General features: G+C 53.0%; 1 protein-coding gene across 3 annotated transcripts; it reads left to right on the plus strand.

The window, feature by feature from the left end:
• The first annotated feature begins 6,912 nt into the window (after nt 1–6,912).
• PLEKHF1 (pleckstrin homology and FYVE domain containing 1) lies at nt 6,913–18,200 on the plus strand. Of its 3 annotated transcripts, none has more exons than XM_010989206.3 (2): nt 6,913–7,064; nt 16,593–18,200. In XM_010989206.3, the coding sequence occupies exon 2, from the start codon at nt 16,607–16,609 to the stop codon at nt 17,444–17,446; it is 840 nt and encodes a 279-aa protein (XP_010987508.1). In that variant the 5' UTR covers nt 6,913–7,064; nt 16,593–16,606; the 3' UTR covers nt 17,447–18,200. The 3 variants fall into 3 exon arrangements, with proteins under 3 accessions (XP_010987508.1, XP_031314389.1, XP_031314391.1); XM_031458529.2 differs by lacking the exon at nt 6,913–7,064 and adding an exon at nt 9,285–9,402; XM_031458531.2 differs by lacking the exon at nt 6,913–7,064 and adding an exon at nt 9,963–10,187.
• Nucleotides 18,201–27,597: the final 9,397 nt, after the last annotated feature.

Raw genomic sequence — 27,597 nt, forward strand, 5'->3', positions numbered from 1 at the left:
AATTAAAGCCCTACCATCGCCTCAGCTGGAGAGGAGAGAGATGATGGTTTGGGAGACAGGAAATAAGGGGAGGGAAGAGCAGAGGCGGATGTCTAGACACTTTAAAGGTGTCTGGAGATGGGGTCTTGTTGAGTAGTGGGAGAAGAGGACCACTGGTAAGTACATCTGTGTCTTAGTTGGGGTCTTCTCATAAGCAGACGACAAGACAGGAACAGACCTGCAGGAGATGTACTGGAGGGAAGACCTATGAAGGATAAAGAAGAGGTAGCCAGAAAAAGCGGGGAGAGCCTGCAGACTGCCATGCCAGTCTGACACCTGGATAGAGAGGAGAAAGCAGAATTGGGTAGAGAGTCTCAAACTGCAGTGAAGTTCCAAGGAAGCATTCCCAGCCAGTGGAGAACCCTTGATCCGGGGTTGTCTGTCATGGACTGACTGCCCTTTAAAATTCATATTTTGAAACCTAATCCCTTATATGATGATATTTGGTCCTTTAGGAGGTACATAGGTCATGAGAGTAGAGTCCTCATAAATGGGATTATAAGAAGAGGCTGGAGAGCTAGCTAGCTCTCTCCTTTCTCCACAGGAGTGTGGACACAGAATGTCGCCGGCTGTATGAGAAAACAAAGGATGTTGTGGCCATCAAGACACCAGCCTTTGAAGCCACCCCCAACCGTGCACCCAGAAGGGACTCGGGGTAGAGAAAAACAGGACACTGGCCTTAGACAGATAAGGTGCATGTTAAAGGAATGAGTTCTCTAAGCCCAGAATCTTACGTCTTCCCATACCTAGAAAAGCACTAAATTCATAACTTGAGATACCTGTTTTTTCTTTAATTAGCAGTAATTTTTTAATATTTGGTTACCTGGGTTTTGGTTTTTGAATTTTTGATTTTGAAGGGGCTTTTTTTTTTTTTCCACAAAAACTCTTATATATCCTGGCTCCTTCCTTGCCACTTCAGCACAGTCCCTCAGAGCTATCTGAGAGCCTGTCTCCTGGGCTTAAATCCTCAGTCTGTCCACTGCACAAAATGTTTATCTGAACTTATCGGTTGTGCATTTTTTTTTTCAGCTGACATGAGGATACAGGGAAAAGATAGCCATTTGCAACCCAGAAGAATGTCTCACCAGAGCCCAATCATGCTGGCACCCTGATCTCAGGCTCCTAGCCTCCAGAGCTGTCAGAACTAGTTTTTATTGTTTAAGCTCCTCAGTCTGTGATAATTTGTTATAGCAGGCCAGAATGACTAAGACACTGACCAAGGTCCCACATCTCACAGGAACGGGCCAGTATTTTCACTCCCGTGTGCTCAGACCTTGGCTATGAGCAGTCTAGAGGGAGTAGGGCTTTGGCACGAGAGGAGTGGTATCAGAAAAGCAGCTTCCGGGGCTATCAGCTAAACACGCCCCAAGCAGCAGGAGGCTGAGCAGTGCTTTAATATTCTGCATCTAGTCCTGACACTACCTGGAGACAGCATCAGATCCCACAGGTTAAGGGCTCAGTCCCACAAGACTCCCAACCCCATCCTTTTGAGTTTTTATGGAAGCTTTATTACCCAGGCATGCTTGATTAAATCTTTGGCCACTGGCTACCAATTCAATCTCCAGCCCCTCTCCTGCCCTGAGATGGGGGGAGAGGGAGGGACTGAAGTTCTGACCCTCTAATGTTGCGGGAGAATAGTGGGGGCGGGGGAGGGGAGAGTGGCGAGAGAGGATGGTCATGTCCCAGGTCTCCAGCGAGTCCACGGGACAAGGCACCAAGTGAGGGTCCTTGGCTTCTTTCAGGAAAGAATTCAAGAGGGAGCCACAGTAAAGTGAAAGCAAGTTTATTTAGAGAGATACACATTCCACAGGCAGAATGCCGTCCACCTTAGAAGGGAGAGCACCCACAGTTTGTGGGGATGTTCAGTTTTTAGGGGCTCGATAATTTCATATGCTATTAAGTGGGAGGATTACTCCAACTATTTGGGGGAAGGGGTGGGGATTTCTAGGAACTGGGCCACTGCGCATTTTGGGGCCTTTTATGGCCAGCTTGGGAACTGTCGTGGAGCCTGTGGGCGTGCCATTTAGCATGCTAATGTATTACAATGAGCCCCTAATGAGGCTCAAGGTCTGCTGGAAGTTGAATCTTCTGCCATCTTGGGCCTAGTTGGTCCTAACCAGTTTTTGTCGCATCCTCAATGGCTGTGTCTTTCTTTTAAAGGTTGTGCCCCACCCTTTTCCCTATCTCACAATCAAGTGGCAAGTTTTCTTCGCAACCAGCACCCACACTTAGATGTGTCCCAAAGGTCTCCTCATTTAACATGAAAAGAGACACCACTTAGGAAATTCCAAGGATTTTAGAAGCTCTGTGACAGGAACAGGGGCAAGACCAAATATATATTTATTATAAATCACAATATCACATGCATTTGCACTCAGCCTCCACAGTAGGGGAACTGGCTACAATGCGGTGGAGAAAATCCCAGTAATATGCTCTCCTCCGTCCCCAGCTGTCCACCCCACCCAGTCTCCCAAGATACTGTGGGAGCAGCATCACGAAACACCAGCAGAGGGCACGTCCTGCAGGAAACACACTAGCCTTAGAGTCCAGACGCTGGGGAGGATCGAGGTCTGCAGGGAACCAGAATGTGCTCGCCCTGTTATATGCACTCAGCTCATATGTAAGCTACTTTTATTTTATTTTGAGACGTAACACACATACAATACAGTGTACAAATCTTAAGCAAACTGTTTTATAAATGTTGACAGATGCATACACATACAGAGTCATCTCCAAGATCAAGATAAATAAGATTCTATAACACACTTTCAGCACCCCGGAGGGCTCCTTCCCACCCTGTCCCAGTCAGTATCAGCCCCTTCCGAGGTCACCGCTGTTCTGATTTCTATCACTGTAGATTCGTTTTGCCTTTTTTTGCATTTCAAATAATACAGCATATACCCTTCAACGTCTGACTCCCCTCACCCAACGTTGGGTCTGTGAGATTCATTCCTATGAGATACATGTTCTTTTGTGTAGCAGTCTTCTTTTGCTGAGAAGTATTGTATGAATTGTATGAATACACCGCCCACTTACTGTTGGTGGGCATTTGGGTTGTATTCATTTTTGGAGCTATTGTGAGCAATGTTTTTACATTGCTTTACAATGTTTTTACAACATTCTTGCATATTTGTTTTGTCGGATATGTGCCCTCACTTCTCCTGAATATGTACTTAGGGGTAGAATGTCTGGACCATACGATAGCATATGTGGAGCTTCAGCAGACACTCTCAGATGATTTTCCAAAGTATTTGTACTCTCTTCAGCAACATACGAGCACGCAGTCACTCCGTATCTTCACCAAGAGTTCATATTGTCGATATTTATAATTTTAGCAATTCTGGTGGCATCAAGTTCGGATTTTAAAATCCAATGTGCTGACCAAACATAAAGGGTCTGCGGGTAGCTACTATGAAACTTCTGCACCTAAGGGATTTCCATTGCCTGTGCAGGTGCCCCCCACCCCTTACACACACACCTGGAAGCCAGGCTCCTCCTCCCCTCCTCCCCTCCTCCAAGCACTCCTGTGGAGCTCTTTCTGAGTCCAGAGTTCATTGCCCATGCAGTGTTCCCATCTCTCCACCCCATATCTACCCAGTGGTAACATGCATGAATGATGCACACAGAGTCCACGGTGTATATTAGGATGTGGTTATGATTATGAGTTTTAACATCATTACCACCACCATTATTTGGACATGCATACATGCAAAAGGTACACAGTTCAAAAGATATATTAGTTATCTGTTACTGCAGAGCAAGCTAGCTCGAGATTTACTGGCTTGAAACAATAAACACTTTTTATGCCACACGGTCTCTGCGGCCCAGGAATTGGGGAGTGGTTCGGCTGGATGGGTCTGCCTCAAGGTCTCTCAGGAGGATGCAGTTAAGATGTCAGCCTGGGCTGGTCATGTCAGGGCTTCTCTGGGGCTGGATGACCTCCTTCTGGGATGGCTCCCTCACACTCTGGCAAGCTGGTGCTGGCTGTTGGCAGGGGGCCTCAGTTTCTCACCACGTGGGCCTCTCCACAGGGCTGCTTGACCATCCTCATGACTAAGCAGCTGGCCTCCCCGAGAGCGAGTGATCCAAGAGCAAAGCAGAAGCCAAAATGTCTTTTATGACATATTTTGGAAAGTCACACTCTGTCACTTCCACGATATCCCGTGAGTTACGGAGGTTCACTGTTTCCAGTGTAGGAGGGGACTGGGAGGTGGAGGGAACACCGAAGGGGTATAAAATGTGAGCCTCCTTCCCACGTGTGTGAGCTGCTCATTTTCTTCTCCAGAGGCAACTGCTGGGGCCAGTTTCTTGTGAATTCTTCCAGCAATACTTTTCATGCATACTCGCACAGGAACTCACACTTACTCCAATCTTGCACTTTACTTTTTTCATTCAATGTATCTTGGAAATCCTTCCACATCTGGACATGAAGACCTGCCTGCTTCCCTTTAAGTGTGCTCAATCATTCCGTTGCATGGATATGCTATAATTTATTTAATCAGTCTGCCATCGATGGACTTCTGTGATGGATATCTGGGTTTCCCCCCACTGTTTCCTTACTGTAAGCGAAGCTGCAATGGATAATGTGAGCATATATCCTTTTGCACCAGAATAAATGTCTAGAAGTAGACCAGCTGGACAGAAGGCTCTGGGCATCTTTCAATGTGGTAGATGTTGCTGCATTGCCTGCCACGGAGGTTGAGTGGGACAATTGTGGGACTCCCCCAACAGCAAAAGCATGGATTTTATGAAGCATTGAAGGGTAATGGCCAAAGATGTGGGGCATCTCGGGCAACTCAGCAAATAATTCAAAATGGAATATCACCCACTCCTGCCGTTTGAAACTTTCTTCCATGCACTCCTCAGCCAGAGAGCTTCCCCTGGCCCTCTCCCACACCGTGAGCTGGGCCTTTTTCTCTCTCTAGCTTGCTTGCTTGTTCCTGGCCCTTAAAATTCCTGTTCTTGCCTTAAATGCAGCAGGTGAAGAGTTCTCCGCCAGCCAGGCCCCAAAGGCTGACTGTTCAATGCCAAAATGGTGTTCCGAGATGTGTTATCCAACCAAGACCATTCTCACCAGAGATGACGTCTGCGCTGTCTTCTGTCCTCTGCTGTGGTGAGCTGTTCTTGCTACTCACGGATAAGCATGTGTTCACAGGTCTGCGCCCTGCTCAGCTGTGAGCCCCACAAGGGCAGAGACAGTGCCTCATTCATCTCTGCATCTGCTGCTCAGCAGTGGCACAAAGAATGTCAGATAACTGTTTGTTGAATGAATGAAGGAATGACTCAAATGGAACCCTGTCAAACCAGTGCTGTCAGAGGCCTCTTGGCTTTATTTACCCTATCTGGGTGTGTCTAAATCATTGTGAAGGTTATACTTAGATACAAATATTTATTCATCCGCCTGAAGCATTTTTCAAAGGGCAGTGTTTCTTTTTGTCTTTCTTGTTCTTGCCTTTGGCCTACTCAGAGCCTCATGGGGACTCCCACGATGGGAACAGGCACAGTAATGCCCGCAAACACGAAAAGGATGTGCAGATTTAGAATGACAAACACGGGAGCAAACATATCCAGGGGAAGGAATAAATATTGACATTGCAGGGGGAGGGGGAGCCACTGCAGTTTCATGGTTCAGAGTATAGATGTGGTCTTGGTTTCAAATCCAATGCTTGAGCAATCCAAAATCTAAAAATCTTGAAAGATTTTTCTTTTGAAATCAGTCTCCAAGCATCTCAGATGTCCTCCTTTAAAACTAATCTTCGTAACCATTTAGATAGACGTCTTTCCCCAATGTCCCACATTTCCAAGGCCTTGAGACGCAGCCTCAGGTGTGTAATTGACCAAGAAGGCAGCATGGGGAATCATGGGAACGTGACCAGTTCAAGATCTGCCCATTGTAAGTAGGATGGCCTGTTTCCTTCCTTCCTTTCTTCCTTCCTTTCTTTCTTTCTTTCTTTCCTTCTTTCCTTCTTTCTTTCTTTCTTTTCCCCACTTCTGTTTTGAATACATTCAACCTGACAGAAGAGTTGCAAGAAAAAGTATGATGAAAAGCTGTAAGTCAGGGGCCAGCCAACTCCATCTGTTTTTGTAGGACCCATGAGCCAAGAAGGGGCTTTCACATTTTTAAGCAGTTGAAAATACTCAGAAGCAGCTTTCACATGACACACGAAAACAAAGTGCCGTTTGCCGAGCGCCCGCACACAGTCTACGCCCCGTTCGCTCCGTAACAGCAGAATTGAGTAATTACCGCACGGATCCTGGCTCGCAAAGCCCACAATATTTACTATGTGTTGCTTCACAGAAGAAGTTTGCTGACCCCTGCCCTAGAATCACCCACTGTTAATGTTCCGCACCCCGCTCCCCGTTTTCTCTGCTCTTGCTGAGACATTTGTGTTGGTCTCAATACTTCACCCCAGGTGCTTTAGCATCTGTCTCACTGTCTTAAGCCTAGAGCTGGAAATGACAGGTCTAGCCTGGGGAGAGATAAGATGATACGTAATCTTTAACATACTGTGCTTAGCACTCAGGCAGAAAGGTAACAATCAATCCAGTACAAATTTCTGGCATTTTCCACAGAGGTGATTGCTGGAACCTCTAACCTGAAAACCTTGAGCCTCGGAGCTTTCCTGAGAGCCTGGTTCCCAAAGTCTGGAAACCAGTTTTCCCTCAGATAGGGCTTCTTACTTAAGGAACAGAAAAAGCCTCAGGGAGACCTCATTTTTTCCACAGCTTGTGGCTTGGCTGACTCAACTTCTGCCTTTCCCTGAGTCACGAGTTTTTCCTCTTATTTGGAGGAGCACAGCCCTCCACCCAGGTCTTCTCCGCCCACGGCTGGTCTCTGGTGGGAAGGGGTGGACGGCTCGAGGGTGAGACTTGCGCTGCTTCCAGGGGATTTCCCAGAGTTCCACCCACTTCCATAGAATGTCAGCCCCGGAGGGAAGGACAGACGAGGAGACGGAGGCCCCCGTGGGCCCTGGACCAGCAGTGAGACAAAGCTAGTTGGGGTCTTCTGACTCCAGGACCAACAGGTATGCATTTTCTCTCTGATTTTCCAGAACCATGAAAAGGCCTCTGTTTCCTGGATACCTGATCTATGCCAGGCACAGAGTTAGATGCCAGAGAGCTGTCTCGAACAAGCCTTCACAGGGCTTTCCAGCTTCCTTCCCATGGCCACCTCACCCCAGGCAGGGCCTACCATCCTGGAGAAGCTCCCTCTTGCTAGATAGGTGGGGGATCTGGCACTGGAACATGGCCTTGAAGGCTAGGCTCTAAGTCCCCCTCCATCCCCCACCCCCACCCCTTCCCCCTGCCCACAATGAGCATGTGTACACTTGGGATGGCATTTCCCAGTGTCTCAATGTCCCAAGTGACCTCCCTGGCTACAACTCAGCTTCTGGCATCCTGGGGCCTTGTCTCTCTCTCCTCTGTCTGGTGTATAGGCCCCGTTATACCATCGGAATTCATAAATTCAAATGCTTATTCAACTGCAGGTACAAAACTGGGTAAAGTAGGGTGAGAGAAAAACCACGGAGAATGGTGGGGACTGTGGTGAATGGGAGAATATGTGTCCCATCTAAAGGGGACAACTCTGTGTGAAGATAGGGGACCAGAATCTTGAAGTCCTCTGATTTAAGAGAAGCTGAAAATCCTTATATCTGTGTGTCATCTCTCAAGATGAAGTGTTGACAATGCATTTTACAAACGTTTAGATACTTTTGTGAGGCTGAGGCTTCTGTTGGGTGAGGGTAATAGCCGTGAAAGTGGTGGAGGTAGGGGGATGGCAGGGGATGTGGACTCTCCAAGGCCATGGCTGGTGGCCCCCTCACTTGCCTATTGCCTCCATCCCTCCTCTTTCTCTTGGCCTCTCCTTGCTGTCTCCTGTCTTGCCCCATCCCCTTCCCTTGTGGGAATGTGCCCATGTCCTGGCCCCACTCCACTTGGGCTGCGTGCCCCACCTCACAGCCTCTGCCCACACCGCCCAGCAGAGCAGGTCACCACTGCTCAGCTCATGCCTCCCAGCACCGGCCCTCCAGGCTTGAGCCCTAGGCAGAGTCAGAGGTCTGGACCGAGGCACCCGGAGCAGGATCAGCGCTTCCTCCTGCTGCTGTCTCTTGCCTTGGCCCTGGCCCAGCAGGCACTGCCCTAGCCTGAGCCAGCCCCTCTTCACAGTGCCCAGGTCTGCCTTATTTGGCAAGACAAACTCATCTGTGCAACAGACATTCACTGAACTCTGAACTCAGTTCTCAGCACTGGAGAGAATGGAACAAACAAGATGAATACAGTCCAGCCCACGGGGCTCACAGCCTAGGTCGGGGAGACATGGCATGAACACATAAACAAGTGACCTAATTAGATGACTTCAGGTTGAGAGGGTGCTTTACAAAATAATAAAATGGGGTGAGGTAGATGAGGGTGATGGGGTGGCTCAGGGAAGCCTCTGAAGAGGTAACAGTTTGAGTTGGACCTAAATGCCAAAAATGCAGCCATGGGAAGATCTGGAGGCAAAAAGGAAGTGCAAAGGCCCGGAGGTGAAAATAACCTTAGGGTTTTGAAGAACAGGAAGAAGCTCGCGGGAGATGAAATGTTCAAACGAGGCCAGAGGGAGGCTGAGACAGCTCTTGAGTCGCGGAGCGCTGCGGCTTGGACTTTGATTTCAGTGTCAAGGGTGGGGAAACATAACTCACTGGTAATGTTGGAGCTGGGTGATGGGTACACGGAGTCCATTATATTAGTCTCTTTCCTACAGCGTATGTTTTAAAGTTTCCACTGTAAAAAGTTTAAATTACAAAGCAGATAAAATACTGCTGATTTTTAATATTATGATTATCAGTCTCTCTGTTGCAGAGAGATGACGATGCCAGCTAGCAGCAGGGAAGCCCGCCAGAGGCGGCACAAGGCAAAAAGCCACCGCCTCCCTCCCCTTCCCCTGGCCCGCAGGCCCCAGTCGGGCGAGGACGAAGTCTCCCGTGGGGCGAGAGCTGCCAGCGGGAGGAGCACGGTAACAGAAAGGGACACTGGGAGGGTCGGGGCTCGAGACTGGAGAGTCAGCCCCAGGAACGAACGAGAAGTTAAAGGCCCGGCCCACGCGGGCGCACACAGCCGACCCACTCAAACTCGAGCCGCTCCGCCTGCGCACATTTCTGGGGAACTTGGGCTCCAGGAGTTGGCGTCCAGGCTCCGCCCCCGCCGTGCTCCGGGGTTCCGATTGGCGGAGCCGCCGCGAGGGGCGTGTCCGGGAGAGTTGGAACGCGGCGGCTGAGGTGACCCGAGTTGGACCCCGCGGGCTAGTGAAACGCGGCGGGCGAGTGCCGACTGGTGGACCGACTGTCGGCGGAGCGCGGGACGCGCGGGTCCCCGGCCGAGGAGGTGAGGGGCCACGGCCGGGCTGGGGAGAGCGGAGCAGGCGGGCTTCCCGCCGGCCGCGCTCAAGCTCCCCGGGCTGCCCCGTTGAGGTGGCCTCCGGGCTCGGGCGGGGCGGGCGCGCAGCCCGGGCCATCCCGGACTCTGCCCCCAAGCAGAGGCGCGGAGCAGGGCGCTTCCTGCTGGCTAGCGGGGCTGGAGGCGGGGTGGGGTCTGCTGGGGCTCCAGGGACAGCGGGGTGGGAACAGGTAAGGGGGTTTGGCGGGGGTCGAGGCACGGTCCCCAGGGAATGCGCGACGTGAGGGCGGAAAATGTCTGGAGGCTCCCGTGGGCGTTGAGCCCTGGGGCTGCAGGGATCTCAGCGCTCCCGCAGTCTGAAGATGGTTCGGAGATTCCCGACTCCAGTTCGACGGATTCCTCCGTCGTTGGGGCCTCATTCCTTGGTCCCAGTCTGTGGGGGTCTGGAGAAGTGGGCTGGGACAATTGCCCCAGCGAAGGGGGTGGGAGAGGGAGGGTGGCAGCACCTTCCGGGTGGCCTGGGTTCTCTCTGATCTCCCTCATTTAGGAACCGCCTGGCCCCTGAAGCGTTTGACTTTATGACTTTCGATGGGAGTTGTCAAAGGAAACAGGGCTGGGTTTACTCTCCCTTTTCACAGAGGGAGTAACTGAGGCAGGCCCAGAGAGAGGTGGCAGTTCCTTCCCAGCCTGGAATCACCTGGAATCTCCTCCCCTCTCTCCCCGAACACCCAAAGAGCTGTGCAGGGGAGAGCTGTCATCAGCCCCTTTCTCAGGTGGGAAAATGGACGTTCTGAGTGACTGAAACTTGATTAGGGATATTTTTGTTTGGAATTTGAACAGCACTGTTATCTCACCACCAGAGAAGGTCAGAAGCCAAGGAGGATGAGAGGATCTTTGCTGGGGTCATTCTTGGCACATAATTTCTACTTAGTGCTGATGTCTTCCTGGGCCTGTAATTTCCACTAGGGTCTGTGCAAGCTGAGAGTTGACTCTAACTTCAGCCTGTGTCCCTGCATACATCAGCCCTCAGGGCTGCCAAGACAGGGAGTTGGGGCAGCCCAGCTGAGATAAGGGACCTGCCCAATCCGGCCCACCCCAAGGAAGGAAGAGGGCTAGGCAGCCCAGCCAAGCTAATAGACCTGCTCAGGCCACCGCAAGGGGCCCCATGACCTGGGGAGGGGGACTGGGTGGTAGAGGTCAGGCATTTGGAGAGGGGCCCTGTTCTCTGAATTTGAGGTTTCTGATTCTGTCTTTGGTCCAGAGCAGCCTTCAGCAGCTCATGGTTGTCTTGGAGCTGGGACCTTGGGCAGTGACTCTGTTGATGGAGGCAGCACCTTTCCCAGTGGGGCTTTTGTGCAGATTGAGTGAGATAATACTTGTGACGTGCTTACTGTTGTGTCTGGTGAGCTGTAAGTTCTCAGTTAATGGCGCCTCTGGCTTGTTTTCCTTATTACCGTTCTTTTCATGGAGGAGGGCCTTCCAGGAAGCATAGGGATGGACAGGCTGAGGGGTAGCCCACCTGGGCAGAGAGGACGCTTGGATCATGGCTCTCCTCTCAGTGCACTCGGAGAAAAACTCAGATCTTCATCTTGGCCCATGAGCCTGCAAGACTGGCTCCTTACTCTTACTACTCATGCCTCCACAGGCAAGTCCTTGAGCTGTTCCCTCAGGCCTTTGCATGGCTGGCTCCTTCACATTCAGGTTGTTGCGAGGTCACTTCGTCCTCAGGCCTTTCCTGACCACCACCCTCATCCCAGCCCTGCCCGGCTCATCAGCCTTTCTCTTCATGGCACTCACGATCAGAAATCACCTTGTTGATTTACTTCGTAGTCTGGCTTTCACACCAGGTGGTTTGGTACTGAAGGGTGTGGTCCCTAGCTCCTGCTATAACCCAGTGCCTAGCACAGTAGGACTGTGCCTGGCACATGGTAGAACCTTAGTAAATACTCCTAAGATGAAATCAAGCAAGCATGGAAGCTGGGTGGGCCTGGTTGCAGCTAGAGGGAAGGAGGGGTGGGTGATAAATCAACCCTGCCCCAATCGGGAGAAGCCAGGTATAATCCCAAGGGCCAACATCCTGACTCCCTCTGTGACCTTGGCCAGGTCCCTCCCTCTCTGATAGGCAATGTCCCCAGCTGTAACTCTAATAGAAGGGTAGACCTGGGTGCCCCTCTCAGCTCCTACTTTACAGGGTTCCCCTACTTTGGGGCTCCAGACATCTCTTTCAAATCCCAAAGTCTGTGTCCAAGCAGAGGAAAGAATCGTGTTCTTGACAGACACGTCCCTGGAGTGGATGCGTTATGCATTTGACAGTGTGTGGTGGTATAGATCAGGGTCTGCAAACTTTTTCTGTAAGGGGCCAAACAGTACATATTTTAGGCTGTGCAAACCATCCTCTGTCGCATGTGGCTCTGTTCCAATAAATTGTATTTAGAAAGCCTGGCAATGGTTCAGAGTTGGTATAAATTTGCCAGCCCTGGTGTAGATCACATGTGACACCTTGACTGTCAGGCACAGAACCCTGGCCACCCAGTGACACTCGAGGCATGGCTCATTCACCGAGAGCACTTTGGCCCAGCTCAGGTGATGGGAGCACTCGTGTTCAGGAGGGCTAGCCCAGGAGCCTGTCGCCCTTCTGAACCCTCCAAGAAAGAGCAGATCTGTTCACTTGCCCACTCCCAGATGCTGGCCCTTCGGGAGTGTCCACCTTCTGACAGCACCTAGGGTACCACACGGGGTCAGCACAGGCTGTCCTGAGGCAGACGGTGCCAAGAAGAGTGGGTGGGGGCTCAGCTCTCTCCTCCCCCATCCTCAGGGAGGAAGGTTTACTTTTTCTGGTGAGAACAATTAAAAAGAAGATTCCTTATCAGCTGCAAGGGGTGGGGGGTGGGGGGTGGGACTGCTGTTGCATTTCCCAAGAAAATCTCCAGGCCATGTTAAGCTAGGAGTGAATTTCTGGCCGTGGCAGATCTGGTAGGCAGATGTTGGGGGAGTCCCCAGGAGAATGCTGTCTGCCGGCCCTTCATTCAACCTGGTTCCCCACTGCAGGCCCATGAAGGAGGGGCACAAGAGCCTTCCCTCTACCTGTCAGTGTGGGGGGCTAGCTCCCCTGCTCAAAGCTTTCCCCTCCCTGAGCACTGCTCCTCACTTCCTCCATGCTGCCCACCTGGGTAGCATCTAGTCAGGGGTGGACCTGGGCAAGTCAGCCTCCAGAGCTCACTCAACCCAACAGGGCTGGGTAGGGGCCACCTGCTTTTCTTTCAGTCCATCTGTCTCAGCATGGAATGTGTTGTTAGGGCTCTGTGGCTGCAAGATTGGGTTATCATCCAGTTCTGCCAGGTGGCTGACACACAGGTGTGCTGGAGAGAACACGTGGAGCTCCAACCTCAGATGTTCCTCCTGCATCTCCTGAGGCCCCGGGCCCTGATGCTGTGCGGTGACCCACTGCGAGGCCGGGAAAGCCCCGAGCTCCTGACCCAGGCAAAGTCCTTAATTCTTTTCTTTTCGAGGACCTTAAATTTAGAAAGAGAGAAAGAAAAAGCTCATGTTCCCACTTCCCAGAATTGGGATTTTATCACATTTGCTGCTGCCTTTTTTAAATAAAAGAAATAAAATATTATAGATAAAGGTGAAATCCTACTTAAGCCCTACTTCCTGGTTACCTTCAGGTCGCCTCCCCCAGGCCACTTTTCTCCTGATTTTGGTTAGTGTCTTTTTTTTTTTTTTTTTTTTGTAACTGTCTTACCGTTTTTAAGCATACATTCTGTTCAGTAGTGTGAAGTATATTCCCATTGTTGTGAAACATCACTGGAATTCTTTCCATCTTGCTAAACTGAAACTCTACACCTATTAAGTAACAGCTCTCCTTCCCCCTCTCTTCCTCCTCCCCCACCCCCAGCCCTGGTAACCACCTTGCTACTTTCTGTTTCTATGAATTCAATTGCGATAGATACCTCGTATTAGTACAATCACACAGTATTTGTGTCTTTTTGTGACTGGCTTATTTCAGTTGGCATAATGTCTTCAGGGTCCATCCATGTTGCAGCATGAGACAGGAGTTTTTTTCCTTTTTAAGGCTGACTAATATTCCATTGTATGTCTGTACCACATTTTGTTTATCCATTCATCCATCGGTGGACACACTTGGGTTGCTTCCACCTCTGGGCTGTTGTAAATAATGCTGGTATGAACATGGGTGTGCAAATACCCCTTGGAGATCCTACTTTTGATACTTTTGGGTAAATAACCAGAAGTGGATTGCTGGATCGTATGGTAGTTCTATTTTTAATTTTTAGAGAGCCCTCCATACTATTTTCCACACTGGCTACACCAATTTACATTCCTACCAATAGCGCAAGAAGGTTCCAGGATTCCAGTTTTCCCACATGCCAACTCTTATTTTCCAGGGGGCTTTTTTTGGAGGGGGTAGTAATAAGTTTATTTATTTATTTTTTTACCAGAGGCCCTTGGGATTGAACCCAGGACCTCATGCATGGTAAGCATGTACTTTAACCCACTGGGCTATGCCCTCCGCCCTTATTTTCTGGGTTTTGAGAGTAGCCATCCTCATGGATGTGAGGTTCCATCCTATCCATTTTTATTCACAGATAGAGTTCTTGAAGACTTTTCAGATATTGTGTCATTTCTGCACACACAGTGTCACACAGACCGTTGTGCAGGTTGCTTTTTCCACTCTGCACCTGAGGTCTGTTGTCAGCCCATGTTGACGCACACAGACTGGGTGCAGTCGTGGTGACCACCAACAGTAGCCCATTGTGTTCTGCCCTCCCGCCTCTGCCCAGATCTCTGTTGTTTCTGCTGCAGGTCCCAAAGTCACTGCTCTTATGTGTCTTCCTCCTCTGCTACACTCTGAGCTTCTCCAGCAGAGCCCTCGTCCCGCCCAGCCTGGGGCCCAGCACTGAGCCCAGGGGGTCCTGGGGTGACCTCTGGAATGTTCCCAGACTGTCCACGGCAAGGACCCAGTGACCGGTCCTAGCAGGATGGCTCAGGGCTGTCACCGATAATGAGCTAGGTTTGCAACATGCAGCCAAGATCAGCAACCTAAAAATAGCGGTTCTTACATAAGGTGGTGTGCACAGCACTTATCTAGACGCCTTGTGGTCTGAAAGCGGCAAGTGATATGTGACTCGGGGCCAGACACCCCTGTTGTATAATGCATCCAGCCCCCGTGCTGAGCCCCACATCGGCTTCCCACAGGTGGCCTGACTGACAGAACTGCAGTGCAGTGACCTAGAAACACCATGTGTGTCATCAGTTTGGCCAGCGGTGGGCTGTGTGCACCTGTACACTTGTGTGCACATGGTGGTGGTGGTGGCCGTGGCTGTGGGTCAGCTCTCATCTGCTTCCTCTTCAGAGATAGGAGGTGGTGGCTCTTTCCTCCCACAGTGGGTCCTTGGGAGCTTCAGTTTATTCATTCACTAACCACTCACGAAGCACCTACTGTGTGCTCGGCACTGTCCCAGGCATCGGGGGTACAGCAGCAAATGAGAAAAGGCTCCTGCTCCGAGGGAGCTTAGAACTGAGTGAGGAGAGTAGAAAACACTCACACAAATGATGGGTAGAAAAGCAAAGACTAGGTCCCTGTGAAGAAAAAAACAAAATAGGGTAATATCCCAGAGAAGGGGTCAGCAAGCTTTTTCTGTAAAGTCAGTAAATATTTTAGGCTTTGCGGCCATGTGGTCTCTGTCACAGCTCTCAGCTCTGCCATGGCAGCAGGAGAGTGGCGTGGACAATCACAAGTGAATGGTGGGGCTGTGCTCCAATAAACCTTTATTCACAAAACCAGGCTATAGGCCAGATGTGACCCTGAGGCCATGGTTGGCTGACCCTGCCCTGGGTAGGGGGAGAAGCTGCCTGAACTGAGATTGTCAAAGGGACCCTTCCTGAAAGGGAGAGAGTCAGTTTCAGGCAAGACGTGGTGGCGCCCTGCTCAGTTCACTGGTAGTTGTGTGGTGAGAAGTGGGCAGACGGAGCTGGGTGGGAGACAGAAAAATGATGGGGCTTGCTCAGGGGTTGAAAGCTGGGGGTACAGGAGGGAGGGGATTCAAGGGTAAGTCCTAGATTTAAGCTTCATCAACTGGGTGAAGGATGGTTTGTTTCCGGGAAAGGAGAGGAGCTGGAGGGAAAAGCCGGGTTTGTGTTGGGCATGTTGAGTTTGAAGACCTTAGATGAGCAGGTGGGAGATCACGGAGCAGCGCAGCGGAGAAGCCGGGACTGCAGGCTTGACTTGGGGAGTCAGCAGTGTTTGGGTGGTCTTTAAGCTGTGAGTCTGGTTGGTCAGAGGGTGTGGGTGTGGACAGAGCATAGGGGGCCCGGGTGAGATCTGGGGTCACCAGCATTGAGCACTTGGCAGAGGAGGACAGAGTGGGCCTCATGCTCCAGGGGTGAAGGCGCTGAGCAGCTCGGTCTCCGGGGGCAGGGGGAGGTGCAAGCTCTGGCTGCCTACTTACCAGCAGAGCCTCAGTTTCCTTCCTGTCAAGAAGGGGGTTCTACCTAGGGTTGGTGTGAAGACTGAATGAATAGGCATGCATGACACTGAGAAACACTCAGCAACGGTACCTGTGATGATGGGGGTGGTGACCACAGGGCGGGGCTCTGGGCTCATGGCTGAGTGAGCGGTTGCAGTGTCTGGGAATGGGGAAGTCAGTGATGGGTTGGGGTTGCAGACACCCCATTATCCAGCACTCACCATCAGGGTACATACACCTATGCCCTTCTGCCTGGCGCAGGCCCAGAGTGCTGGATAGTTCATGCTCCCAGGAGCCCCTGATGGGAGCTGGGGCTCAATAGCCTTCCCCCTTGGATAGATGGTGTTGAGGTGTGTTCTACCCTGTCTTCCAATGTTCCCCAGAGGTTGAGCCCCCACTGCCCAGCTACACATCTTTACTGCTGCCTTCCCATCCCCATCCCTGGCTGGCTTCCACAGGCGTCTCGCTGGGGAGTCGCCCCCACCCCCATCTCCCAGTAACTCCTTGTCTAAGGTGGGCTTCTGGGACAGCAAGTTTCCTGTGTTGAGTGGCCATCTAGGCCTGCTGGGTCGTAGTGGGATAGTAAGTGGGTTTTCTGGCGGATGGGTTAGTGAGCTGGGGGTTGGTAGGTGGTCTTGACCCTGGCAGTGCCTGGGCCAGCTGACGCCTCCTCTGCTGCTCCTCCGACAGCCGAGTGGCCGAAGATGGTGGACTACCTGGCGAACACGGAGATCAACAGCCAGCGCATCGCCGCGGTGGAGAGCTGCTTCGGGGCGTCGGGGCAGCCGTTGGCACTGCCGGGGCGGGTGCTGCTGGGCGAGGGCGTGCTGACCAAGGAGTGCCGCAAGAAGGCCAAACCGCGCATCTTCTTCCTCTTCAACGACATCCTGGTGTACGGCAGCATCGTGCTCAACAAGCGCAAGTACCGCAGCCAGCACATCATTCCGCTGGAGGAGGTGACGCTGGAGCCGCTGCCCGAGACCCTGCAGGCCAAGAACCGCTGGATGATCAAGACGGCCAAGAAGTCCTTCGTGGTGTCGGCCGCCTCGGCCACGGAGCGCCAGGAGTGGATCAGCCACATTGAGGAGTGCGTGCGGCGGCAGCTGCTGGCCACGGGCCTGCAGCCCAGCACGGAGCACGCGGCGCCCTGGATCCCCGACAAGGCCACGGACATCTGCATGCGCTGCACGCAGACGCGCTTCTCGGCGCTCACGCGGCGGCACCACTGCCGCAAGTGCGGCTTCGTGGTCTGCGCCGAGTGCTCCCGCGAGCGCTTCCTGCTGCCGCGCCTCTCGCCCAAGCCCCTGCGCGTCTGCAGCCTCTGCTTCCGTGAGCTGGCCGCCCAGAAGCGGAAGGAGGAGGAGGAGGAGCAGGGCTCCCGGCCCCCCGGGCAGCCAGCCTACCTGGCCGGAGCCGTCTGCGGGGCGTCCAGCGGAGAAGATGACGACTCGGACGAGGACAAGGAGGGCAGTGGGGACGGAGACTGGCCCAGCCGCGTGGAGTTCTACGCCTCCGGCGTCTCCTGGTCATCCTTCCACAGCTGACGCCAGGTCTGCAGACCTGAGGGAGGGCTCCCCTATGCGTTTTGGCATCTAAGCAGATGCCACTGCCCAGGCCCCTAAGAGGGCAGAGTTCCCGAAGCCACTTAGTGCCCTTAAGACTACTCCACGGCACCCAACCCATGGGTGGCGGGCACAGAGGGAGTGGCTCCTTTTCCCTGAACCCTCAGTGCCTTTGTTTGGACATGGGCGTCCTTCTAGTTCCACTCCAGGTAATTTTTCATTTAGCAAACCAAAAACACTTAGGCTTCTCGGCAACAAACGCCATTTCTCAGCCCTATGAGCCTTAGCTCCAGACGACCCCAGGCACCTTTAGGGACCAGAGAGAAGATAGGACTGGAGTGAGGTCCCCTCCTCTCTGAAGCCTTGAACCACAGCACCTGGCCCTGCCCCCCTGCAGGGAAGACTGTGGGCCCTGAGAGACCTCGGGGAAACCAGCGCCTGCCTGCCCTCCTTTCAGGTCAGGTATGTGGGCTCACTCAGAGCCAGGCAAGAGGCTGCCATGCTGTGGGTGCCTGTGAGGCCCAGGGACTGCAGCCTGAGCTCCCCACAGTCCAGGGAAGCCTGCCAAGGCCACTGGCCCCATCTCCCATCTTTCCAGGTGTCTGAGGCCTCTCAGTCCTGTCCTCATCCCTCCCTGTGCTGGGGAAAGCAGTATTTTTCCATTGGGACTCTTAATTGCAAGCGACAGAAACCCTACCCAGACTGACTTAATAATAAAAAGAAAGTTTATTGTCTCGTGTGGTTGAAAAGCCTAGGAGCGTTCTTGCTTCAGACACAGCTCTGTGTTTGGGGATTGAAACCATGCTGAACAGCAAATGTCAACAACCGTCCACCATGCTGGGTGTTCCTGGGAACACCGGCAGTTCCAGTGGGGTCAGATGTTCTCACCACACCCTGGCTGGGTCCCAAGCACACAGCTCTGTCCATCCGGATGCTGTGACCATGGGCTGGCACCTGCAGCCCCATTCACCTGGTATGAGTTATCTAAACGGACGGACAGCAAGTAAAGCCAATAAGGAGAAATTTGTCCTGCTCTGCCGGGGCCGTCTGGGTTTAAAGCTCTCCCACGTGGCCTTTGGCCCAGGCCTGCCCCCGGGGATGGTGCCACTGAGTGGGGGCATCCCAAGTGCAGAGCAAGTGTGTGTTGGGGCTGGAGCTTGAATGACAGCCTCCCGATGCGTGGCCCACACCTGGCCACGGAGCTGCAGGTCCTTCAGGACGGTCTCCTGCACCAGTCTTTCCTTCTCTCACCTGACTGGCAGAGAGAGGGATCACTGCCAGTTAGAGTTGGTGACCTTGGGGCCAGGAAAGCTTCCCCAGCCCACACTTGCCTGAAACCCCACCAGCTCCAGTCTCTGGGTGAACAGTTGTCCTCTCTGCCCGGTTCTCCAACGCTCACATGCAGGCAGAACCCTGAGGATCTCCTTGGAGTGCTGACCCAGCAAGCTGGGCCACCCCCCTGAGGGAGGGTGGGAGGGGCAAAGTGTGAGGCGCCTCGGGCCGGCCTGTGGCCTAACCTGCAGGGCAGAGGGACCCGGTGGGGAAGATCAGAGGTGCTTCCAAGAATTTACAAGCCCTTGGGCTCTCTGAGCCACACAAACTGGTTCATGCGGTTCTGCCTGGGCAGAGGACTCAGGTCAGGGCAGGTTGTGGGGTGCAGGGCAACTTACTGAAGACAGCCAGATCAGGCATCCTTGGAAGCCCGGGCCAGACAGCCCTGTCCCTTCATCCAGGCCTGGTGCCAGAGCAGGGAGTGCCCAGTTCTAGCCACTGGCCTCTTGGTGACAGCCCCACTGCCCTGGAACCTCCCTTGCCCAGGGAAGGGGGACTAGAAGCACTAGGACAGCATTCCTTGGGACAGGAGAGACGATTTCCACAGCTGATCCCAGGCACCACCAGCCTTCTCCATGGCTGCCTGCCAGAGGGGCACAGGGCACAGAACCCGAGGCAGGTGGGGCAGGCTGGCTGAAGGCTGTGCCTTCCTTGCCAGGGCTGGCTCAGTCCTCAGCCTTCGATCCTCAGAGCTGCTTCCCTCGCGCCCTCACTCCCCACACCCCGACCCCAAGGGCTGGGACAGGGCTGTGGCATCCCTGAGCCTTCATTCATGCAGACTCACTCATTGCCATATGCCAGGTTGGGGGCTGGGGACACACAGCCGGAGTCAGACCCACGAGGTCACAGCTCTCAAGGAACATACAGCCTAGTGGGGGAGACACAGAGGCACAGGAGCAGGTGGCGTGGTCCTGGTGTGGGCTGTGACGGCGGCATGGACTGGGGCATGAGGGGTGCAGGTGGAGGGCAGCGCTCCACAGAGGAGAGCTTGCCCTGAATGGGGAGAATGAGTGAGGCCAGTTGGGGAGACGGTGTTCCAGACCGGGGGACAGCAAGTGAAAGGCCTCGAGGAGAGGAGGAACCCGAGTGTTCTGAGCAGCATGGCTGGGCATAGACCAGAGAGGTGGGGGGGGGGGTGCCGCTTGGATGCACTGGGAGCCCCCGGAGCCTTCAGCAGGGTAGCAGGTTTTCTGTTTGCTTTCAGGGCTGTGTACAGATGGCTGAGGCGGGGGAAGTGGCTGTGCAGCCTCCTGCTCCCCCTGGGATCCCCAAGGTGGGACCTAGGCTCCACTAAGGCCACATCTGCCTGCCGCAGTGGGTGGCGGAAGGCAAGCCTTAGTTGCTGTCACCTTCCCCCAGCGGGCTGGCCCCTGCCTTGTTCTGAGACACTCTGATGACAGCAGATAGGGCTGGGAAGCAAAGTTAATGCCATGGGTGTAACATTTGCCCTGGACCGAGGGTGAGGTGGAGCGGTGATCACTGCCCCTGGCCACTGAGAGGGATGTAGGGAGGAATCAGGACCCCCCACTGTGGAAGAAGTGGGCCCAGGGAAGGAAGGTGCTGCCTCGGGAGATCCGTCTCTGAGTCCTTATGGGTTTGTTTCCCTTCAGAGACAACCTCGCCAGCCTGGCTTGGGTCAAGGGTCAGGCCAGGTCCTGCCTCCACCCACAGCCCCCTGCTGTTCTCAAAAGGGGCCTGCTGCCCAACCAGGCCTCACGAGTCTGCACTCACCTCTGCCACCTCCCTAACAGGTGCTGTCATCCAGGACTCTGTGGAGTTACCCCAGTCAGGGACACACAGCTGACCCTTGCCCTTGGCCACCATGCTGCCCTCACACCTGGAGGAGGTCAGGCATTTTTAGGCCGAATCAGTGCCTCACTCCTTGTGGGTGTTCCGTTTTCCCCAGAATGATGCGTAAGGTCTGGCAGCAGGGCTGGGTCTGCAGGGCCTCATCCAGGCCCTCACACCCTCTCCTGGGGCTTCACTTGCAAGGCCTGGCAAGGGCACGGGAACCCACTGTCCTGCCAGCCACGTGCTCCTGTCCACCACCCAGGAATCTTTCCCTTCAGCTGGGCATGGACTCCATGTCCCTGCCAGAGGACGAGGCTGCTAACAGGCTTTGGGCCCTGGGAGGGGCCTGCCTAGGCCCTTCCTCTCTGAGATGCAGATGTGTGAGAGCCTGAGGACCAGGCCCAAGCATTTGAGGGGCAGTGGAGCCCCCCAGCCCCTTAGCATTGCCTGAAGCACTCTTACTGGAATCAGGCCAGATGGGTGAATTCACAGCGGTGACCACAGGGCGCTTTGGGACTGATTGACAGGCAGGCCTCCCTTTCAAGTTTAGCCCACCCCTGGGCAGGAGTGCAGAGTTCCTGCAGGACTCAGATATTAGGGGAGAACTACTCGGGGGTATGTCAGTGGCTCCAGCCTGTAAGTTTTGGCTGCTGGGATTTTCAGATACTGAGTTTTCTTAAACAGGGACCACCACATGCGCGCTGATAACATTTGGGTGCTGTCTGCCACAGGCAGCCAAGGGATTCACGGGACCCAATGAATCTTATCCCACTTTGATGATGGGGGAGGGGTTATACTGGTGCTGATGGGGGCAGTGGCTGCCACTTCCTGAGACCCATCTGTGCACTGGTCCCAGGGAGGCAGAGCCAGGTCACACAAGACCATCCTCAGGCTGAAGGGGATAGACAAAGCCAGTAAACAGAGCTCCCGGGACAGCTGTGTGAAGACGAAGGGCTTCCTGGAGGAGGTGGTGTTTGGTTGAGCCTCAGAGGACGGCAGGACTTTATCAGAGAGGATGGGAGTTGCCATGAGGCCTGGAAGCCTGGGTCTTTTTGTTAATCATCCCCTCCTGTCCCTGGCATTAAATATTTGTTGACTGAATAAATGAATCAAGTAAGAAATGGACTGAGGGCATTGGGGCAGAAAGGATGGCAAGGAAATGGAAGGAGCCTGCAGGCAGTGTGCTAGATGAGAACCCTGGCCTCTATCTGGAGGTTGGGGACCAGCCCCTTCCCTCAGACACTGACTGTTGCCCTCTCAGGCAGGGCAGGAAGTGCCCACCGACACCCACCTAGGCAGAGCTTTCTGGAAAGATGACATCAGACTAGTTTGCAGGGGTCCAGTCGCTTCCCTGGGGACGGCATCCAGGTTGGCATCTGAGGATCTCTGCTGACCTGGCCTCCCCTCTGCCCCTGTCTGTTGTCTGGGACTCAACCAGAAAGAAGCTGCAGGGGGAAGCAGGGCCACTCCTGGGCTCAGCCACTGGGCGGGGAGGGTGGGACTTCGAGGCTGACCCAGTTCTCAGCCAGGACCCGGGGTCTCTTAGGCCACACTCACAAATAAGGCAGCCGCTTCCGCTGGCCCCCTTCTGCCCCAGAGCCAGCAGGAAGTGGCCTTCCTGAGGGCTGTTGTGGGTGGGAGGGGCTGCCTCTGCGTCTGGGGCTTTTCACACGTGGCACCAGCAGGGTCTAGGCTGCCCAACGCCTCCCTCCTCAGTGCTCGATGGCTGGCTCCTGCCTCTCTCTATGCCCAGGCCCCCATCTGCCAAGGCCCCCCTGAGCATGTGGGTGCTCGACCTCAGCCCTGAGCAGACTCAGAGGGCCTGTGCCCAGAGGGCAGAACGTGGGGTGGATGCCAGAGGTGGGAGGAGAGAGGCCTGCCCCACTAAGCCTGACAGAGCTGGGCTCTGGGCTTACTCTGGCTGGCATTTTGCCTCTGCCCATGAATTTGGCCCTCCTGTGGACCCCAGTGCAGCTGCCACCTCCACTCTGCAGCCTTCCTGGGATGACCCAGGTCAGCATGGCTGTCCCATTTATGCTCCCAGAGCACCTGCAGCTCCTACTCCGGCTTCCCCACCCTCTGTCCTCCAGGAGGTGCCTGAGGGGGCCTGTGTCCATCAAAGCTGGCCCTCAAGTCCAAGTCACTCAAAGGCAGGGGCCAGCTCAGTCATCATTCATCTGTGGCCCCCACAGGTCCCAACCCAGGCCCTGCACCACGGCCATTCCACGGATGCTTCTTTTCTAAGGGTAAGTGGCCTTGTGACTTCCCCTAGCTCCTGGGGGCCATTGGCAAGATGCCAGGTTCACAGGGACAGCTCCTGCATCCACAGCTGCCCTGACCTGCTTCTCCTAACCTGTTGGTCTGACCTCCATTGGTGCCTGCACTCAGGCTCCTAGCCACATACTGGGGTGTCTCCTGGCCCTTCCCTTACTTGTCCCCCACTCTCCTATGCCCTTCCAGGCAACCCAGGTCCAAACTGAGGGAGTCTGTGGTGCACCGAGGCCACAAAGGAGCTTCCTTAGGGCCACGGAGGGAGTAGTTCCAACGAGGCCCACAGAGGTGGGTGTAGACCCGTCTGTACTGGACACTGCAAGGTGGAGTCCTTCACCCAAAGGAGAGTGAGCCCTGAACACACACACACAAACACACACACACACACACACACACACACACATCCACCTCCAGCCCCTCTCGGCCCGCCTCTCACTTTCCCCGTCCTGGACTCCCCATCTCAAAACCTCAGACTGGCTTTGGATCAGTCTAGAAGGGAAGAACAGAGTGGGGACAGGGCGGTGGCACCCGGGAAGGAGAGTGAAGCCCACAGGAGGCTCTTGGGGGCTCTTCCCCTCTCCTTTCACAGGTCCCCGGGCAGCCATGTCCCTGACACTGGCAGGTCAGGGTCAGTGCCAGCCCAGCTGCCGTGGCCAGGGCACTGTCCTGAGTCCTCCAGATCTAATCGCCTGCTGGCTCCCCTCCCTGCCACAGAGCCCAGCTCTAAGCGGAATGTTCCAGCGCTGAAAACAGAAAGGCAAGCAGGCAGGGAGGGGGAGAACAGGGGATGGGCAGCCAGAGCCAGACGTTTCTGGGCAAAAACAAGGGGAAATTTCAATCCTTGGAGCGTCAGCTAAGGGATCCTGCCAGACGTCTGACCCCAAAGAACAGGCTTTCCGGAGACTGGTTCCTGCGCACCAAGCAGGGAGGGATGGGAGTGGGGGGCCTAAGGCCAGCCATCCATGGGGCCCATTCTTCCTCAGCACAGCCACACTTGACATGACCCTCTGGCTGCCCACAGCAATACCCAGGGCTGTGGAAATCAGCGTTCCAGGATTCTGGAACACACACACACACACTTTATGCAGTTTGCAAATTACCAACATTCTAAAATGCCAAAATGCCTTCCTTTGTATCCCAACCAAGCCTGCTGGAGTCCCCACCCCCAACCCAGGAAGCAGAAGAACCTTTTCAGCCTTGGGCCAAGCCAGACACTTGCTGACAACTTCTTTTCCCAAGACCGGAGTTGCAGCAGGAGTTGGAGTTGAAGCAAAGGTGCTCAGTGAGAGGCAGGGGGCTGTCGGGGAGCACCACAGTGGACGCAGGGCTTGCAGGGGGCCCAGCTCTGGGCGGGGCAGGGCGTGCAGAGCATCACCCCCAGGACCAGCCCAGGCTCCCCACGCTCCTTCTGTTCTGCACTCGTGCTGTGTCCTCACCTGGAAACACCACTTTACTCGCAACTCCCTGCCCCCTGCTGCAGGAGCGAGTTCATGGGGAGGTGGGCACCTGTGGTTCACCTGAGTGCGTGTTCCTCCCTCTGTGGTCACACTCTGGTGTTCCCTGGTGTGAAATAAAACTATACACACACACACACACACACACACACACACACACACACACACACACACATATAGATGTCTTTGCCCCTGATTCCCGGCACAAAGCTCCTAAAACCTTTGTAATTTCCTAAGTCATAAGAGCACTAGGAGCATTTCTTGTCTCTGCCAGTTATACAATTCTGGTTTTTGAAGTGAAAAAAAAAAGTGAATGAAGGGCTGCAAATGGCAAAATATACTTTTTTATGGGTGAGTTGTATTCGATTACATATATATATATATATATATATATATATATATATTTTTTTTTTTCTGCATCTCTATTATCTATTCAACTATTGATGTGCATTTAGGATGCTTCCATATCTTGGCAATTATAAACAATGTTCCCGTTAATAGCGGGGTGTATGTATCTTTTTCAGTTAATTATTATTTTGTGGTTGGCTCTATTCCTTTGATAACTATGTAAGTTTAAAAAGCTAAAGCTCTAAATGGTCTTAGAAACAATAAACAGTACATACATGTAAATTTAAACATATATGTGCAGTAAAAAAAAAAAAAGATCTATCAAGCCATGAAAGACATAGAAGAAATTTAAAAGACATATTACTAAATGAAAAAAGCCAGTCTGAAAAGGCTACAAACTGTACGATTCCAACCAAATGACATTCTGGAAAAGGCAAAGCTACAGAAACAATAAAAAGATCGTGGTTTCCAGGGGTTTGGGGAGAGGGAGGGAGGGGGGAATGAACAGATGGAGCAAAAGGGATTTTTAGGACAATGAAATTATTCTGTATGATACTGTAGTGGTGGCTACATGTCATTATGCATTTGTCAAAGCCCACAGAATGTACAACATCAAGAGTGAACCCTAATGTAACTATGGACTTTGGTTGATAATAATGTGCCCATGTTGGTCCATTGATTGTACCAAACATGCCACACTGATGGGGGATGTTGAGGGTAGGGGAGTATGTATGTGTGGGGGGTGAGGGGCTATGTGTGAACTCTCTGTATTTTCTGCTCAATTCTGCTGTGAACCTGAAACTGCTCTAAAAGAACAAAGTTTATTAAAACAACAACAACAAAAGAGCGCTAGGAGCATTTCGGACACAGAGGTTCTAAGTCCCTTGGGATTTCCTGGACAGTGTCTTTTTTCATAATGAGGCAACAGCAGAAAGACTAAGCCAAGATGAGAAGCTTGGAACTTAGAGTCCCCCTGCCCTTGCCATCCTCCAGGAAGGGGAGAGACTGAGTTAGTGATCAATCATGCTGAAAGCTCCATAAATATCCCACAAGTGCAGGGTTCGGAGAGCTTCCAGGTTGGTGAACACGCGGAGGTGCTGGGGTGGGTGGGGGGATGGCGCACTGGAGAGGGCACGAAGCTCCACGCCCCTTTCCCACTCACCTCGCCCTGTGTGTCTCTTCGTCTGTATCCTTCACTATACCCTTTATAATAAGCCAGTAAACATGAGTTCTGTGAGACGTTCTAGCAAATTATCAAACCCAAGGAGTGGATCCTGGGAACCCTGATTATATATAGTCGGTCCGTCAGAAGTACAAGTGACGACCTGGGATATGAGATTGGCACCTGAGCTGGGCGCAGCCTTGTGGGACTGAGCTCGCAACCTATGGGGGCTGCACCGACACCAGTCAGTGTCAGAATAGAATTGAACTGCAGGACATCCAGGTGGTGTCACAGAGAATCGCTCGGTGCGGAGGAGGGAAACCCTGCACATCTGGTGTCAGGAGTGTTGTGAGTGTACTGGCATGAGAGCAAATGAAATCGTGGAGTGTTTTTCCCACACCCCTGGGGAAGCCCTTTTCTTTACCTTCAGCCACATACTTTGATACAGCTCATTCACCCACATTCTGGCTCTAGAAATGGTCATAGGACATGGGTTGGAACAAGCAGTGCAATCATGGACTCAGTAAACAGACCTCCTGAGGACTGCAAGGGTCCACAGCCACTTCCTCCACCTGCGCAGAGAGGATTGGTCCTGAGTCATGTGACAGGGGGTCTCAGCCCAACCTCCCAGGAGAGTCCAGGGAAAGGGGCCAGGTGAGGGTCTTGGAGCCCAGATTCACCCCCAGAATGAGACTGTCACCAAGACACTGCAGATTTCAGTTCAATTAGGGAGGAAACCACACGACGATGAACAGCTCCAAGACATGAAAACAGAACATTCACAGCAATTGTTTTCCTTTATTCAAGTCAAAAACAAGGCGACATCTCACGCAGGCAGTCTTGCTGTCTCACAAGCTGATTATCACATGAGTGGAAGAACAAACATAATTCAGATGAAAATCTGATTTGGAGAAACAAAGCCTGCCCAGCCCTCCTCCAGTTCGGAGAGCAATGATGCAGAGAGACCAAGCTCTTCAAGGATGTGCTTTGTGAAAACACCCGTGTCCTCCAGGATCAGGTGCAGGGTACTTCTGCACATCAGCCTCCTCTCCAAAGGTCAAGGAGTGAGCGGGGAGGGAAATCAGCAAGTCTTCAGAGCGTTACAAGGAGGAAGCTGGCGCGAGGTTGGATACATAACCCGAGCAGTCAGCTGTCTGAGTTACCCTTCAAGACTTCTCTTCTTTTTCTAATCGAGGTCTAACCTACATCCAGAAAAGTGCACAAATCTCAAGTGTGCAGCTCAGTGAGACTTCGCACACTCACACACACACATATAATCACCACCCAGATTAAGATACAGAGCATCTCCAGCCCCCAGAAGACTCCTTCAGCCCCTCGCAGCAGTTCCTGCCTCCAAGGGTAACTGACATTCTGCTTTCTGTCACCATAATATTTTCCTTTTTTTTTTTTTAACTTCATACTGATGAAACAAAATTCAGATTTTATGGCAAGACAAGAAAAATTTAAACATAAAAATGCTCTTCGCCTGTTTGGGCCTCCTCCCATTAGTGTGTGTTGTGCAGTTGCATTAACCAGACCTCCTGAGGAGATAACAGTCCCTCTTAACCTCATCAAAGGTCACAGCTCTTTAGATAATAATCTTCCTTCTTAATCTTGCAAGGGGCCAGGATGACCCATGACCGACTACTGGCTTTGTACACGTAGATCGGGTTGTGTAGACTGTTAACAATATGTCATTAAATGTACAGGCTTCTGTCTCAAAAATTTATGTCACTGTGCTTTGATCTCTAACAAGTAGAGAGCAGTTCTGGGAG

Source organism: Camelus dromedarius, chromosome 9, assembly GCF_036321535.1.
Source record: "Camelus dromedarius isolate mCamDro1 chromosome 9, mCamDro1.pat, whole genome shotgun sequence".
In the NCBI taxonomy this organism is placed as follows: Eukaryota; Metazoa; Chordata; class Mammalia; order Artiodactyla; family Camelidae; genus Camelus; species Camelus dromedarius.

Coding starts and splice junctions, on each gene's coding strand:
- PLEKHF1 (XM_010989206.3), top strand. CDS start 16,607: ATGGTGGACTACCTGGCGAACACGGAGATCAACAGCCAGCGCATCGCC.